Source organism: Danio rerio, chromosome 24, assembly GCF_049306965.1.
Source record: "Danio rerio strain Tuebingen ecotype United States chromosome 24, GRCz12tu, whole genome shotgun sequence".
Lineage (NCBI taxonomy): Eukaryota > Metazoa > Chordata > Actinopteri > Cypriniformes > Danionidae > Danio > Danio rerio.
This window is the reverse complement of record NC_133199.1, coordinates 15,126,853-15,141,931: the sequence shown is the minus strand read 5'-3', so window position 1 is coordinate 15,141,931 and position 15,079 is coordinate 15,126,853. Positions and strand designations below refer to the sequence as shown.

The 15,079-nt window shown below is 36.8% G+C and overlaps 1 protein-coding gene across 14 annotated transcripts in view; it reads right to left on the bottom strand.

Moving 5' to 3' along the window:
• Nucleotides 1-15,079, bottom strand: part of trpa1b (transient receptor potential cation channel, subfamily A, member 1b) — a 365,395-nt gene that overhangs the window by 38,307 nt on the left and 312,009 nt on the right. For all 14 annotated transcript variants that reach the window (XR_012399109.1, XR_012399110.1, XR_012399112.1 and 11 more), the window contains 2 exon segments: nt 8,635-8,780; nt 426-562 (listed from right to left, as the gene is read on the bottom strand). Coding sequence is in view for 8 of the 14 variants with exons in the window: in XM_073940325.1 (XP_073796426.1) it covers nt 426-562; nt 8,635-8,780 (283 nt within the window). In the remaining 6 variants the exon portion in view is untranslated.

The following is a 15,079-nucleotide window of genomic DNA, read 5'->3' as shown; positions in this document are numbered from 1 at the left end:
CACATTCTCACCCTGTTATTTACTTGTTTATTTTATTTTTTTAATTCTGTTTTTGTCTTTCCCACTTGTTGAAACCGTTCTTTACCAGACTTGAACCCCATCGTCGTAGTCATCTCCTCTCTGCATCTCAAGTCCGCCTACCTACATGGCGAGCTCACTGGACAAACTGGTAACAGCGGGAAAGCCGTCCGTATGGAAGTAAGCGGTCAGCTGGTAAGTGCTAAGAAGGAACGGCATCACATGGCCCCATAGCGTTCGTTTTAAAATTCGGCCATACATACTCCACAAATATCCTATGTTGGTATCTTTAATGAGACTGGGTTCTGACATGTGAACTGACATGAAATAAATCAGCACCTGGATTACCAGTAGCAAAAATCTCATCCCATAATGTCTACTTTATCACAGTACGACATCCAACTGACCTATGCAAAGGTGTCCGATTGGCTCCATCCCGAATGTTGACGATATCTTCTGTTCTGTTGTAAGAGGAAAGCATGATTTTGACAGCCTCCAGAGAACCCTGACTGCAGGCAAAGTGGAGGGCCGTGCATTTGCCACTCTGCGAAAACAAATCAGGCCACACACATACAGGCACAGAGATGGAAGGCGGCTATTAGCCTGACAGAAGTAGAAGAGGCAGGGTCAGGTAGTGCAAAAGGGGGACAATCTCTCAGTTGCTGCACCAGTAACACGAACCATTAATGAGAAAGAGTGCCCTGAATTGCCGTGGCAATGGACAGAACGACCAAGCTCAGTTATAAACGTAAGTGGCAGCAATTTGTATCAATTTAACTATCTGAAGCTATTACTGAATGCATCAACCTCACTGCTATGGACTGAAGACGACAAATGGAGGAGTCGCTAGTGTATTTGTGTGGTCCAGATTGGGGGTCAGGTATTCAGGCTGCATTTAAACCTTTTTTTTTTAGGAATGGGTATATGTATACATTTTGTACCGAAAACATTTTTCAGGGTGCAATGGGATTTTATGTACTCTATTAAACAGATTTTACTTAAATCAGTCTTGAATTTAATGGGCTCTTCATTATAATATAGAAATCGAGGTAATGAAACCAATAATAATGACATGTCACAAGTCATGAATATAAGGGTGTTTTTCTTGTATGCTAATCACAGCTGTCATTAACTGTCATTTACTTTGTTATGTCATTTTAAATGCAAAGGTGACATTGTTTGAGATGTTTTTGCTATGACAACTTGATTTACTGACCAAACACCATTGTCAATATTAGCAAAAAAAAAAAAAAGATTTGTTATGTAGTTGTGGTATGGAGGCAATAGTTTTATTAAAATGTAGCTGCTGAGCACGCACCTTGGTAGCAATGCCAAGAAGTTTAGTGTTGTAGTTGTAAATCCAGAAACTTGTGGAAATTAACTTGTGGAAATTAATTTCCAATATAAACAAATGCTGCAGAGTTTACAATAAACTCTGACCCTTCTCTCAGGCCCTGTTTACACTAGTGCGTTTTAGCTTGAAATATGGCGTTTTAGATCAAAAACGATCCACGTCCACACTAGCGTTTCACCTAGCATTTCTTAACATATCTCCGTCCACACTACGCCACCAAAAACATATATCACGTGACCATTCGCGCATTCGCATGCACGTTCTATCGAATACATGCCGCTGCTGTAGTAAAAAAGGCAGAGTTTAAAGGGTCACGAAACACCAAAACACATTTTTTGAGCTGTTGACAGTGGTATTAGTGTCCCACACTGCTAAAAACACTATTAGGACACCTATATTTCACTAAAAAGTGTAAATTGGTTGTTTTTGCGTTATTTCAAGCAAATTCGTACTTCCTGTTTGAAACGAATTTTTGAAGCTGCGTCACGGCCATGACATAATAGCGTTGTATTCCAGCGTGCAGACTGGGCGTCTGTACCAGAGTGAGTCTTATTACGTCTTACAGTGTGATGCATTAATGCATGAGTAAGGCTTGGTTCAAACCAATCAGCGCGCTCTATTTTGCAACTTCATTAATATTCATTAGTGTCACTGTTTACACCAGAGACGCCACGTTGTTTTGGCAAAACAAGCGTGGAGTGTTGCTTTTATAGTTTGCTGCAGTTAAGTTTCGTTTTCATTTTCTCTCTGTGAGAACTCAGACTCACGTGTGGATTAACAGTGTACGCGACGCTCGACAACAATAATTTACGTGTCCAAGGAGGATTATTGTTTACCTGAGAGCTGTTCTCATCTGCAAACGCTGAAATCCGGATTTGCTTGTAGTCTCCTCTTCATAAAGACGCGGCTCTAGTTGCTGGAGATTGTCCTGTCTCTACAGATTTGGTAAGTGAGTGACCAGTGCTCTTTGTTTATTCAGTTTGTTCGTATCGAATTAAGTTAACTATTGCACTGAGTGCAAACTTGTTAGCACCGCATTTAGTGACCGGAATAACACACGCGGCTTTCTGACGCTACCTGCCTAGTGCATCTAAGTTTCCGGGAATTGCGGAGCTTTTTTTTCTCTCATTCGCCGTGCGGTATCAAACATTGCATGAAAAATAAACGCTTAGAGCAGATCCTCGAATCAAATATCTCGTTTGTCGCGAGGGGCATGAATGAATTCCCTGAATGAAAGAGTCAAACTGCAGTTAAAGTCCAACATTTAATAATCTGGCAAAAAATTCAACTACAGATGTCCATGTAGGTTAAACACAATGACTGTAAAAAATACACCATCACTTTCTTGTGTGTGTATTTTGACTGAAACTCGCGCGTGCCCAAATAGACACTCCCACACCATCCCACTTTAGTTCCTCCGACACTCCCCCCTAAACAGAGCTGGTCACGCCCGCTTTTCTGACTTTTTCCAAAGTAGAGGTGTGAAAACACCCTGCTGAAACGAGGGGGTTTCATGGCCCTTTAACTGCACAATGGCGCCTAAAACAGACAATAGTGCAAACAAAGCTGCCCATTTCTGTGTCCATGTTGTTGTTTACAGTGAAGGCTGGTCTGTTGTCTTCCGGTAGCGTTAAAGCCATGTGTTATAGTCATGTGATAGGGGCTTGACGAACAAGGGAAGGATACGCAATGACACAAAAGCCCCAATCAGCTAGCGAATGTCGGCAGCCCCGTCTCCGTTTTCAGATGTCTACGTTTTCCCCCATCAACACTGAGACGGAGCAGAAGCGTTTTAGAAGGAAAACGGCCTCTCCAACGTTTCCAAAACGCTCCGTTTTCGGTGCTCGAAAACTCCGGCGTAGTATGGACAGATGGCGTAACCGTAACAAAACTTATGCATTTTCAAACTAAAACGCATTAGTGTAAACAAGGCCTATAGCTCATTAGAAAGTGGCAATTGAGACAGTGACCATCTGTCTTTTGTTCATCTGACAAAGACAAAGGTGTTAAGAGCCCAGAACTTTCAAAACAGCTACTTGATCCAATCAACATTCTACATCGTCTCAGACACAGAAAGACACATGGATCAGAAAACCTACATTTCACAAAGGAGACACAAATGGAATATTTCACTTTATATACCTGAAGATACAAATTATCATGTATACATATTTAATATGCACTGCTTGAAATACTCCACTGTATGAAACTTTGCTTATTAAGGGTTATATATGAATGCTTGGATAAAGATCAACATTACATAGTGCTGTTAGACTCTATATATTGCAAATAATGCCTTATGTAAATTATATGTGTCTTGGAAAGTGAATTATGCATAGGAAAATATTTAAGACTCTTAAATATTATAATAGTTAACTGGAGGATTACGATTATGCAAATGCAGGCCACATTACGGATGACATCTCCCAGTGACCAACTCACAGGATCATTCAATCACAATGCAGGCTTTGAAAGGTGAAATCCTAATATTCCTAAATGATATGAAAAATGATAACGTGACAATTGTTTTTTTCAATATCGCCCAGCCCAAGAACTTGACAAAACAAAATACATAATATCCTCTCTTTGCTTTTTTATGACAACATGACATTATCAAGAGAAGATAACTTGTTGTATATATGTCATAAACTTGATTGTCATGAGGCCATTATAATTGTGATACCAGTTTAATTTTTAATATTTATGATGTTGTAATAACATTACCTAAATTTTACTTAAATTAAAATTTAATTTGCTGTACATGATCAGATATTCATGATAATATTCATCTGGGGTCCGTTCTTCGTACTCAACTAGCTGGATTTGGTTGTTGACAATTTGACATGATCCAGGATCGTTTTGTTCCTCAAAGAGTTGTTGCCAAGTCAGCAGTAGCTCAAACCTGCTCAGGAGCAGGCTTATTTCATATGAACAGGATAAGATCAGGTCTTTTTAAGCACAGGAACTACTGAAAGTCTGTACCAAATTCTGATATTGTCTTACAGTAGTAGATATATACAATTCGTAAAGTAGTAAATAGTTTTAAAAAATTATATAAGTTTCAAAAATATAACAATAAAACTTGATTAAATAAAACTGCAATCAGCACAAATAAAAGTAGGGCCTACAACGACAGCTTTAGTACAGTTTGTGTATGATTTTAGACGAACAATATTTGACTGTTTTTAAAGGAATAATATTTTATGCAGTCATTGTTTTAACAGCTAATATGACGGTGATTTTACGCTTTGTAAAAGTTGCAAGTTGTTATATGGATAATTGAATAATAATCAGATAATGTTATTATGCACATTATTTTGTGTAAAATAATGTGTATTTTCGATATAGAAAGTTATTTGTTTTGTAAAGCGCTGTGGCTTTTTAATTTGTTACCTCAGATTTAGGCTAATTAATTTGAATGTGATTCAAATGGCGCGAAACACAGAACATAGACTCAAGCAACTTTGCCATGTTTGAAGCTTAGCGGTAGAATATAATTAAATTTAGTTTCCGTGTGCACAGACGGAGGGACCGCGAACTGTACCCGAGGCTGTTTGAAAACAGTCGTCGGTGCGCAGTTAACGTGAGCTTCATAGTTTACTTAAGACGTGATCTCAGTCGCACCAAATCACAGAAATACTTCACGTATGAATTGGTCAAGCATGGTATATATGCATTTAATCACTCGCTTTTCTGACACAAAAAAAAAGCTGTAAATGACGAGCAGCAGATCTCATTTCTTTAAATAAGTAATTTCAAATGATATATTTAAAATATAAGTTAATGTTTAGATTGCAAATATATACAAGAATCTCATATGCATATGCAACTTATATTTTAAAATGTGTAAAAAAAAAATTATATATATATATATATATATATATATATATATATATATATATATATATATATATATATATATATATATATATATATATATATATACATATAACCTATATTCATCAGGTCCAAGCAACATTTCCAGGTTTTTATGAAAAAGCTACTATAAATAATAATTTACAAGTACAGCAGTTTTCTTTATACTTTTTACGAATTTTAAGAACAGCGCCATTTTAATGAACTTTTAAAAGCATATTTTTATTTAAATGGTAAAGTTTGTTTTTTGTCTGCAAGTAAAGGTAATGTTTAAAGCTTTATAAAGTTTAAATTGGCTGACAATAATATATATTATTAATTATAGGAATTAATTTGCCTCGTTTTTGAACTGCGCAGTGCTTTAGCTGCTTAAACAGGCCTACTACTCTACTGTATTTCAATACTGGTCATTATGGTGGTTCTTGGAGAGACAACGTTTTCTGAGATGGTACTTAGAGAAAAAAAGTTTGCAAACTATTGTCTTAGATTATTTAAGAGAGGTATGAAGAATGGACCCCTGGTCTCTTGACAATAATGCTTATGACAGATTTAAGACACAAGATGTTATATTAATAATGTCAAGTTGCCATGAAAAAGACAGGTTGTGTATTTCATCATAACATCATAAAGACATCTCAAAGATAACTGTGCTAACAACTGTCAATATCTTTAAAGACACTGTTATCAATTACAGTACATGTCATGATTATAAATGTCTCATGACAGCCTAATGAACACCTCTTCAAGTAAAGTGGGTAACACATTTGATTAAAAGTATTAAAATGTATGTTTATTACAAAAAGAAAGCCTAATTAAGTAGCCTACTATATAACTATGTAACTGTCCAATTTTATAAAACTATTATGAAACATAATACTTGGGCAAAAGGGGACAGAAGAGAATGAAAACCAAGCGCAAACAGGATCAATGATGCTTAAAATGTTTACTTCCTTTTCTAAAGCCTGTAAAAGATCATGTCTCTTACCCTGCTGCTACAAACTGAAGATGACAATGGCTGCCATGCAGTTTCAGAATTATGACATTAAGTTCCTATTAGGCATATACTGCATATCAATTTTGTTATATTTGTCGCCAAAACGTTTTAGGTCTTTTAGGGAGTGGTGGAGTTTAATGTATAATAAAGCTTTTACAGAAATAAGTCTTGATGATAATGGACTCTTGATTATATTACACAAAATTGCAAACTATTATATTACAGCTATAAGAAGAGTATGATAAAATATACTTATGACAAAATTCAAATTAGTAGAAAATGTAGTCAGCTCAGCGGAAGCCTGGAAATTAAACCACAAAGTGGATGATTTTTTTTAAAGAATATTAGACCATTCTATAACCTATCTATGCACAAATAATGTTCTGGCAAGTCATAATTGTATGAAATGTAAATCATATTTTATATATTTGACAACTTTATCACACTGAAACTTTAATGTTTTCAACCCTAATTATATTTTTTATGCCATTTTTGTTTGTTTATCACATATTTTAGTATTGAAATATAGATGTTTTTTTTTTGTTTTTTTTAAAACAGTGATATAAAAACTAAGAAACAAAAAATGTTTTGGTAAATCATCAAAAGTGAAAGATAAATAGTTTAAATATTGAGGAAAGATTTATAATGATAAAAATATAACAAATATGCCATAAAAATATTACATAAGAATTTATTATTCATAGTTTAACAGCACAATGCATTATTAAAGTCTGATCTCATCTAATTTTTTTTCCACTTTTCTGGGGCTGTGTCGCGGGGGCAGCAGTCTGAAGAGAGAACCCCAGACCTCCCAGGCAAGCCAAAAGACATAGTCCCTCCAGTGTGTCCTGGGTCTATCCCAAGGCTTCCTCCCTGTGAGACATGCTTGGAACATCTCCCTAGGTAGGCATCCGTAACAGATGCCCGAGCCACCTCAGCTGACTGCTCTCGATTTTAAGGGCTCTACTCCAAGCTCCTCCTGGGTGACAGAGCTCCTCACCCTATCTATAAGGGTGCTCCCTGCCACTCTGTGAAGAAAACCATTTTGGCCGCTTGTATTTGTGATCTTATCCTTTCGGTCATGACCCAAAGCTGATGAGTAGGAAAATAGATTGACCGATAAATTGAGGGCTTTGCCTTCGGCTCAGCTCCTTCTTTACTACAACTGACCAGTACATTGACTGGATTACTCCTGCCACTGTACTGATCCACCTGTCAATCTCATGTTTCATCCTTCCCTCACTCGTAAATGAAACCCCAAGATACCTGAACTCCTCCATCTTTGGTAAGGACTTTCCTCCAACCTGGAGATGGCAAACTACCTTTTTCCGGTGGAGCACCATGGCCTTGGATTAGAGGTGCAAATTCTCATCCCAGCCACATCACACTCGGTAGCAAAACACCCCCCAGTGCATGCTGAAAGTCTATGTTCCATGAAGCCAATAGAACAACATCGACTGCGAATAACAAAGATGAAATCCTGTAGTGCCGAACCGGACCCCCTCTAGTCAAAGGCTGCACTTTGAAATTCTGTCCATAAATATTATGAACAGAATTGGTGAAAAGGGGCAGCTCTGCCAGAGTCCAACATGCACTGGAAACAAGTCTGAATTACTGTCGGTAATGCGAACCAAACCAAACTCTGTTCAGACAGGGACGAAGCAGTGCCCCTGACCCCACACTCCCAGAGCAGCCTCCACATAATGCCACTTGGTACACGGTCAAATGCCATCTCCAAGTCCACAAAACACATGTGGACTGGTTGGACATTCTCCCATGAACCCTTGAGCACCCTGGTGAGGGTATAGAGCTGGTCCAGAGTACCATGGCCTAGATGAAAACTATTGGCTGAATCCACCTCTCCAATACCCTGGTCTAGAGTTTCCCAGGAAGGGCTAAGGAGTGTGATCCCCCATAGTTGGAGCACACCCTCCGATCCCCTTTCTTAAAAATGGAAACCACCATCTTAGTTGCCCAGTCCAGAGGTACTGTCCCTGACCTCCATGCAACATTGTAGTTATTAAAATCTAAAATTGTTAACAGCGAGTTAGAATTAACTAGCAATAGGCGATTGTATGATTTTAACTAATGTTTATTTAGACCAATAAATACTATAATAAATGTGTAGATAATTGCTTATTCATATAGTAAAATTATAATGAATGATGATTAAACTTTCTGATTTGAGCTCAAATCCGTGTGTCAAGTTTCTAGTTTCCTGTAATACCATACAGTTCTATGTACTATCATAGACTCCCTCCCTGAACAAAAGCAAACTCTTACTTTTTCACCACAAGCCTTGGGCCTTCAAGTCTGCTGAGTTCTTTGATTGTTTTAGATTTGAGTTTAACATTCACAATAAAGTTGTTATACTTCTTGAAACAGCAGTTACCTGATGTTGTTCTACTTTGGCTCCTTTCAAGATGCAGAGTTTGATCACCTCGATATTGCCTCCGCGTACAGCCAGATGAAGAGGTGTGCTTTTGGACTTATCCAAATAATTAATGTGCAATGTAGATGATACACCAAGTTCTTCTCCTGCGTGAGGGAGGGTAGACAGGTTATTTTAATATTTGACATTTTAAACAGACAAATGAAAAGGCAGACATTTTTAATCAAACAAATAAGCAATACTATTACGACACTGTAAAAAAGTGGTTATATTAGCCCAAATTTGTGTAAAATATTGACTAGCCCAAATGTTAAAGGTTATAATTGGTTTAAAAAAATCAAATAAATAGATTTAGTGTATAGGATGAGGCGATGGCTCAGTGGGTGCTCAGAACAAGATGGTCACTGATTCAAGTCCACAGTCCATTACATGCTATATGAGTAAATTGTATTAACTAAATTGGTCGTATTGTATGAGAGTGTGTGAATGAGAGAGTCTATGGGAGTTTCCAAGTATTAGGTTCAAGCTGGAAGGGCAACCACAGCTTAAAACATATGCTGGAATAGATGGTGGTAAGTTCTGCTACGACGACCCCTGATAAATAAGGGACAAAGCCAAAGGAAAATGAATGAATGAATGAATGAATGAATGAATGAATTAGTGTGCAACTAAGCTGTAATCATTTACTGATGCTCACATGTCATTCCAAACCACTACGTTTTTCTATGAAAACACAAACATTAAGTTTCTGGTGAATATTTTGGTCAGTCTTTTTAATAAATGGGGCCACAGTTTTCACAAGAGATATCCGAGACTAGTCAACTTTTTTGTAACAAATATTTTACTAATAAAATGCATCAAAATATTTTATCATTATTAATATTTTTTAGATTTGTTAAAACTTCAAATAACTATTTTTTATTTACATTACTGTAATTATTAAACACTGTTAGAGAATGCAACATTGTTATATTCTGCCTGAGACCTTATACAGGTATGTATTTTTTCCATGTCAATCATTGCAGGTTTATGTATGTTAAATAGTGTAATTAAATGTAGCTTCCTTACTTACTTCCCTTACTTAAGTATACTTGACTCATGTTGTACTAACAAAAGTGGCCAAACATATTGTCTGGCTGAACAAAATCGATGAATTGCCCTATATTTAAAAAAGCTATTTAAATGCACATTTTTACTATATAAGCACAGAAGCATATTGAAAAACAGAGAAAACATGCTTATTGAGAATGTGTAGAATTCCTGCAATCAATTACAAGAGAGAAAAAAGATTAATATTATTAACTAGTCATACTGTACAATATTCATTTATTCATTTTCTTTTCGGCTTAATCCCTTTATTAATCTGGGGTCGAGTGGAATGAACCGCCAATTTATCCAGCTTATGTTTTACGCAGCGGATGCCCTTTCAGCTGCAACCTATCTCTGGGAAAAATCCATACACACTTATTCACACACATACACTATGGACTACCCAATTCACCTGTAACGCATATCTTTGGACTGTGGGGGAAACCGGAGCACCCGGAGGGAACCCACGCAAATGCAGAGAGAACCTGCAAACTCCACACAGAAATGCCAACTGACCCAGCCAAGGCTCGAACCAGCAACCTTCTTGTGTGAGGCGACAGCACTACCTACTGCGCCACTGCGTCACCACTGTACAATCTACTTTTCAAAATATTTTTGTATTTAATATTTAATATATTTTTTTTTATATTTTACATGAGTCTCTTGCTCATGTAATAATATTATTGTTTTAATAGTCCTGCAATCAATGTTTTATGACTGCCACAGCTAAACAAGATTGTAGATAGTTCCTCTTTGATGTCCCTGAGAAGCTAATCTGGTGTACTGAACAATTGTTTACATTTTATGTGCATTATATTAACATTTTAAGAAACTTTAAACATTTCTGCATCAACATGCAAATCACCAAGCTTCTCAACAAAGGACTATAAAAGGTGCCCTGGGGAGTTAACTTTCCCATTGGTCAACTCAGCTATTGAGGGTGTTACAAGACCACCCTTATAAAACCTGGTGATTAAAGCCTCGTTTATATTTGATGCGTGTGCTAGTTCGCTTGAGTGTGCGTAGCGAATGTGACATCATCACTGTGTTTGGTTCACTTTGCTTGGATGTGACATGATTTCGGCTGGCGGAGTGCATGGCTTTTTTTTTTTTTTTTTTGACTCAATCGAAAAGTGCATGCAGCGCGCGTTTGATTTGAGTTGAATATTAATCACTTTGAAGAGATTTTCTCTGAAACAAGTACACTTGTTCAGACATCTTTATGATCCGTGATCATAGAGATAACCAGATGATCAAAACTGGAAAGGAATATTTGAACCTATTGGTTCAATGGCCTGTATATCTTGGGTATAACTCGGGTTTATTGGTGATAGCGGTCAGAAATGTTGGACCAATATTGCCTTTTTAGCATAAGTATAGGGCAGAAACTAGCCAGACGACAATGTGTGAATTGTGGAGTGAGCTAAATCTAAAAATCATCCGTATTTTTATGAAGTGTACTTTATTTTGCTTTTATTCTTGTCATAATAAAGTATATATTTGTAGAGCAGCCCATTTTCTCCTCTCATTAATATTTTAATAAACTATTGGTAAAACTGTCTGAGATATACAACAAAAGCAGGTGATGTATGAATGTTTGATTTAAAAAATCTTGAATGGTTGTAAAAACCCTTATAATCATTCAAACAATTAAATAAAAAAATAAAAAAATTCTCTATTTATCCGTCTGACTTTACTGTCAGTTTCTTTTGACCACCCCAGTCATTTTAAAAAACATCACAACGGCGAATGCATTCATTTCACGAGGTGTGCGCGCAGTCAGTGGAGGTAAGTGATGCGACACCAGGCAAAAGTATAAATCCAGCTTGAGGCCGCACCCCAGAGAACTCCAGAAGAAGAACAAGAAACGACTCCCCAAAAGAAAGAGTTGTTTTGTTCCACCTCAGGAGAGCTTCTCTTTAGGTCCAGTAAACAGACTTGAACCCTGACAAAAAGGGGTAACTGCACATCTCGGACATTTCCATCTCTGATACCTGTCTTTCATTTCCGTCTAAAGCAGGGGTGTCAAACTCATTTAGCTCAGGGGCCCCATGGAGTAAAATCTGTTCTCAAGTGGGCCGGACCCCGAGGGGTGTGGTTGGGTACCACGCCTCCTTTTTCAAATGGTACATTTTCATGCAACTGAACTTTCTCTCTTTCTCTCTCTAAAATTGCTAAATTGGATTGACATTTATTGTCAAAGCATTTTAGATATGTATAAAGTATAATATATATTTATATCATTAAATTAATAAAATACACAGCAAATGAGAAACAAATATCAGAAAAAAATGAATAAAAATAGACATTATTGCTAAAAATTATAATAATTACAAGAATAAAAAGATTAGATTGTTTAAATAAGGCAAATTAGTCGATTTACCATTTCTGATGGTGTACAAATATTTTGCAGCCATTATAGATGACTTTTTGTTCTCTCTGAGTATAAAGTTAACCTGTGTCATTTATTAAATGATTTATCATTTAATGTTTCTCTCGCGGCTGTGCGCGCACAGTCAGCTGCGAAATGGTAATGCAAAAACGCATACAAATGACGGCAAGTTTAGAATCCGAAAGTAAAACCTAAATCCTGGACATTTTAGGAGATTCAGAAACTATGGTCGGATGCATTTTGGCGTAAAAGGCGCATCACAGTGGGTCTTTAGAGCATGTGAGAGTTCCTGTGTGAGTGACAGATCGCGCACACACAGTACCAGCAGTAGGAAATGTGCAGAGCGAGGAAAGATTTTCCATTAGTTAATCGATCGCGTGTGTTTAGTTTTCTTGGAAGGATACAAAAAAGGTATGAGGTCTTTCTCTCTGAGATGGCTGTCAAACTGACACTGATTCAGGATACTGGATGGGATGAAGTTAAGTTTGCTATTGCACCTGTCAGTGGACACAATTGGAACAGCAGTATATTTTATTGAAAAATTACAGCTCACAGAATCATCTCGCAGGCCGCATTAAATTTGTTTGCGGGGCGTTAGGTTACACCCCTGGTCTAATGTCTAGTTAAGTTTAGTGTGCCACGAAACCAGAAGTCAACAAGACTAGTTCTTTTGCCACTTAAAAACTTGAAACAACAGACTCCACCCCACTCCAAGCCTCACAGGACAAAGAGCCGACCACCAGCTAACCACATGGAAACATTAGCTCAACAGAAGTACTTCTTCACATGACACAAAGAAACGCAAGGAATGCCTCTAGATTACTCCTGAACTGGTGTAAATTAAATGTAACCCTAAAGAAACCATAGAATATAGGTTTGGTCTTACAAAATCTGAGGTTTTTACGTCATTACACTCTCTCAAACTTTTATTTTTCTTCCTTTACTCTTCTCTACCACCTGTATACATGTTTGTTTGTGTTAGGTGTTAGTTTCTGTTAGAGTAGTCAATACAGTGTCATTTTGTATAAAGAAAGGTGCCTGCGCATATTTATGAATCTAATTCCATGATCTTTGATCTTGTTACCCTGCTTAAACATAAATGTTTTTTTTGTTCGTTTTTTTTCATAGCAATAGCCATAGTTGAAGTCAACTGTTCATTCAAACGATCGCTGGATGATTAGTTTGTTCAGATTTAAAGTGCCGATTCTTTTAAAGCTCCCTTTAAATTAATCTTGAATTCCGTTTGAGCTAATTCGCTACATATGCTGTGTTAATTTTGGCCGTACAGATATGAGTAAGATTTCACACAACTGTAAGGGGTCTATATTTATTTCTACACAAACTGTATTGATAGATTAATATTACACATAGTGATTGCCTCTGGCAGGGTATTTTCTTCCTCAGTGGTAAAAAAGCAGTAAACTCCTTGAAAATGGCAGCTATTGTTCAATTTTGTCTATAGTTTCAGGAATGGTGCAATTGCACCTTTGATGTTTGTTGAGTTTATTGTGTGTCATTGAGTTTTACTGTATATATTTTGATGACATTGTGGACTGTGTTGTAAATTAACTACAATCAAACAAAGATGCTCATTCTAAATCTCCTCATTTACCTCCTTCAGTCACATTTCACATTGATAGGCCCATTAGAGGAAGTTCATTGTTCTCTCAAAGTGAAAAACACCATCGATATTCATGGCATCGGTACTCCTGTTTATGCAGGAAAGTGTCTCACAAAAGTTAAACTGATATATTGTTTTATGTGAATGAGTGGGCATTGTTTTGTAGTGAAACCTCTAGCCTGTCACGTTCAGTAAACAAAAGCTTTGTCAACATATATTGCTCACTCTCTGTTTTCTGACATTTCAGTGAAAAAAATCCTCAGACCCCAGAGTGTTAACTAACAGTGTTTTACTTTTTAGACACACATATTTGTACAGCTATCTTTATGGGAACTTACTATTTATGTTATGGCTTCTATACTGTACAAACTGTATATTCTATTCCCTACACCAACGTACAGCCAAACCAACTCCCCCAAATTTTTGAAAAATCTCATTATGTGTGATTTATGAGCCATTTTCCTGAAAGGAACCAAAAAACAAAATAACAACAAAAATGTTCCCACAAGAGCAAAATCTTCTGGTATTGATATACTTGTGCGTACATTTGGTTCCCACATTTGGACTTCCCATACAGTATATGTAGTGATTTTTATAGTGTAACTGTATAGTATTTCCTCCTAACCCAACTCCACCCCTAAACCCAAGCCTCACAGAAAACAATGTGCATTTTTACATTTTTAAAATGCTTAATTCTTTGTGATTTGTGAGCTGATTTCCTCTAGGGCAGTGGTTCTCAAACTGTGGTACGTGTACCACTAGTGGTACGCAGGCTTCCTTCTAGTGGTACACGGAGGAGTGAATCATATCATGTACATGCTACACACATTTCAAAATTTATTAAAAATGATATATATAATATGCCATATATGACATGTAGCCTATATTTCTGAGGTAATCTGCCACATTTTTTAACTGTGCAGAGTTGTAGCTGCTTTACTGGGCCTACTACGCTACTGTATTTCAATACTACTCATTTTGGTGGTACTTGGAGAGACAATTGTTTTCTGAGGTGGTACTTGATGGTAAAAAGTTTAAGAACCACTGCTCTAGGGGACCAGAAAAATTCTACCCACAAGATCAACATTTACTGGTATTGCTGAACATTTGGTCTCCGCAACATAATGGATACAAGGTACCCAATGTTCCTTACATCTGGATACAGATTAAGTTAACCTATGGGATCATTAGAAGCATATATTGAAGTTTCTATCACAGCTTTAATACGGTATCCTTCGCACAATGGGGGAAAAATTTATTAAAACATACATTTCCTATATCTACATCCTAATGAGATTAACACTTATGAAACTTAAATGCTAATATATTTTCTAGTGATTTTA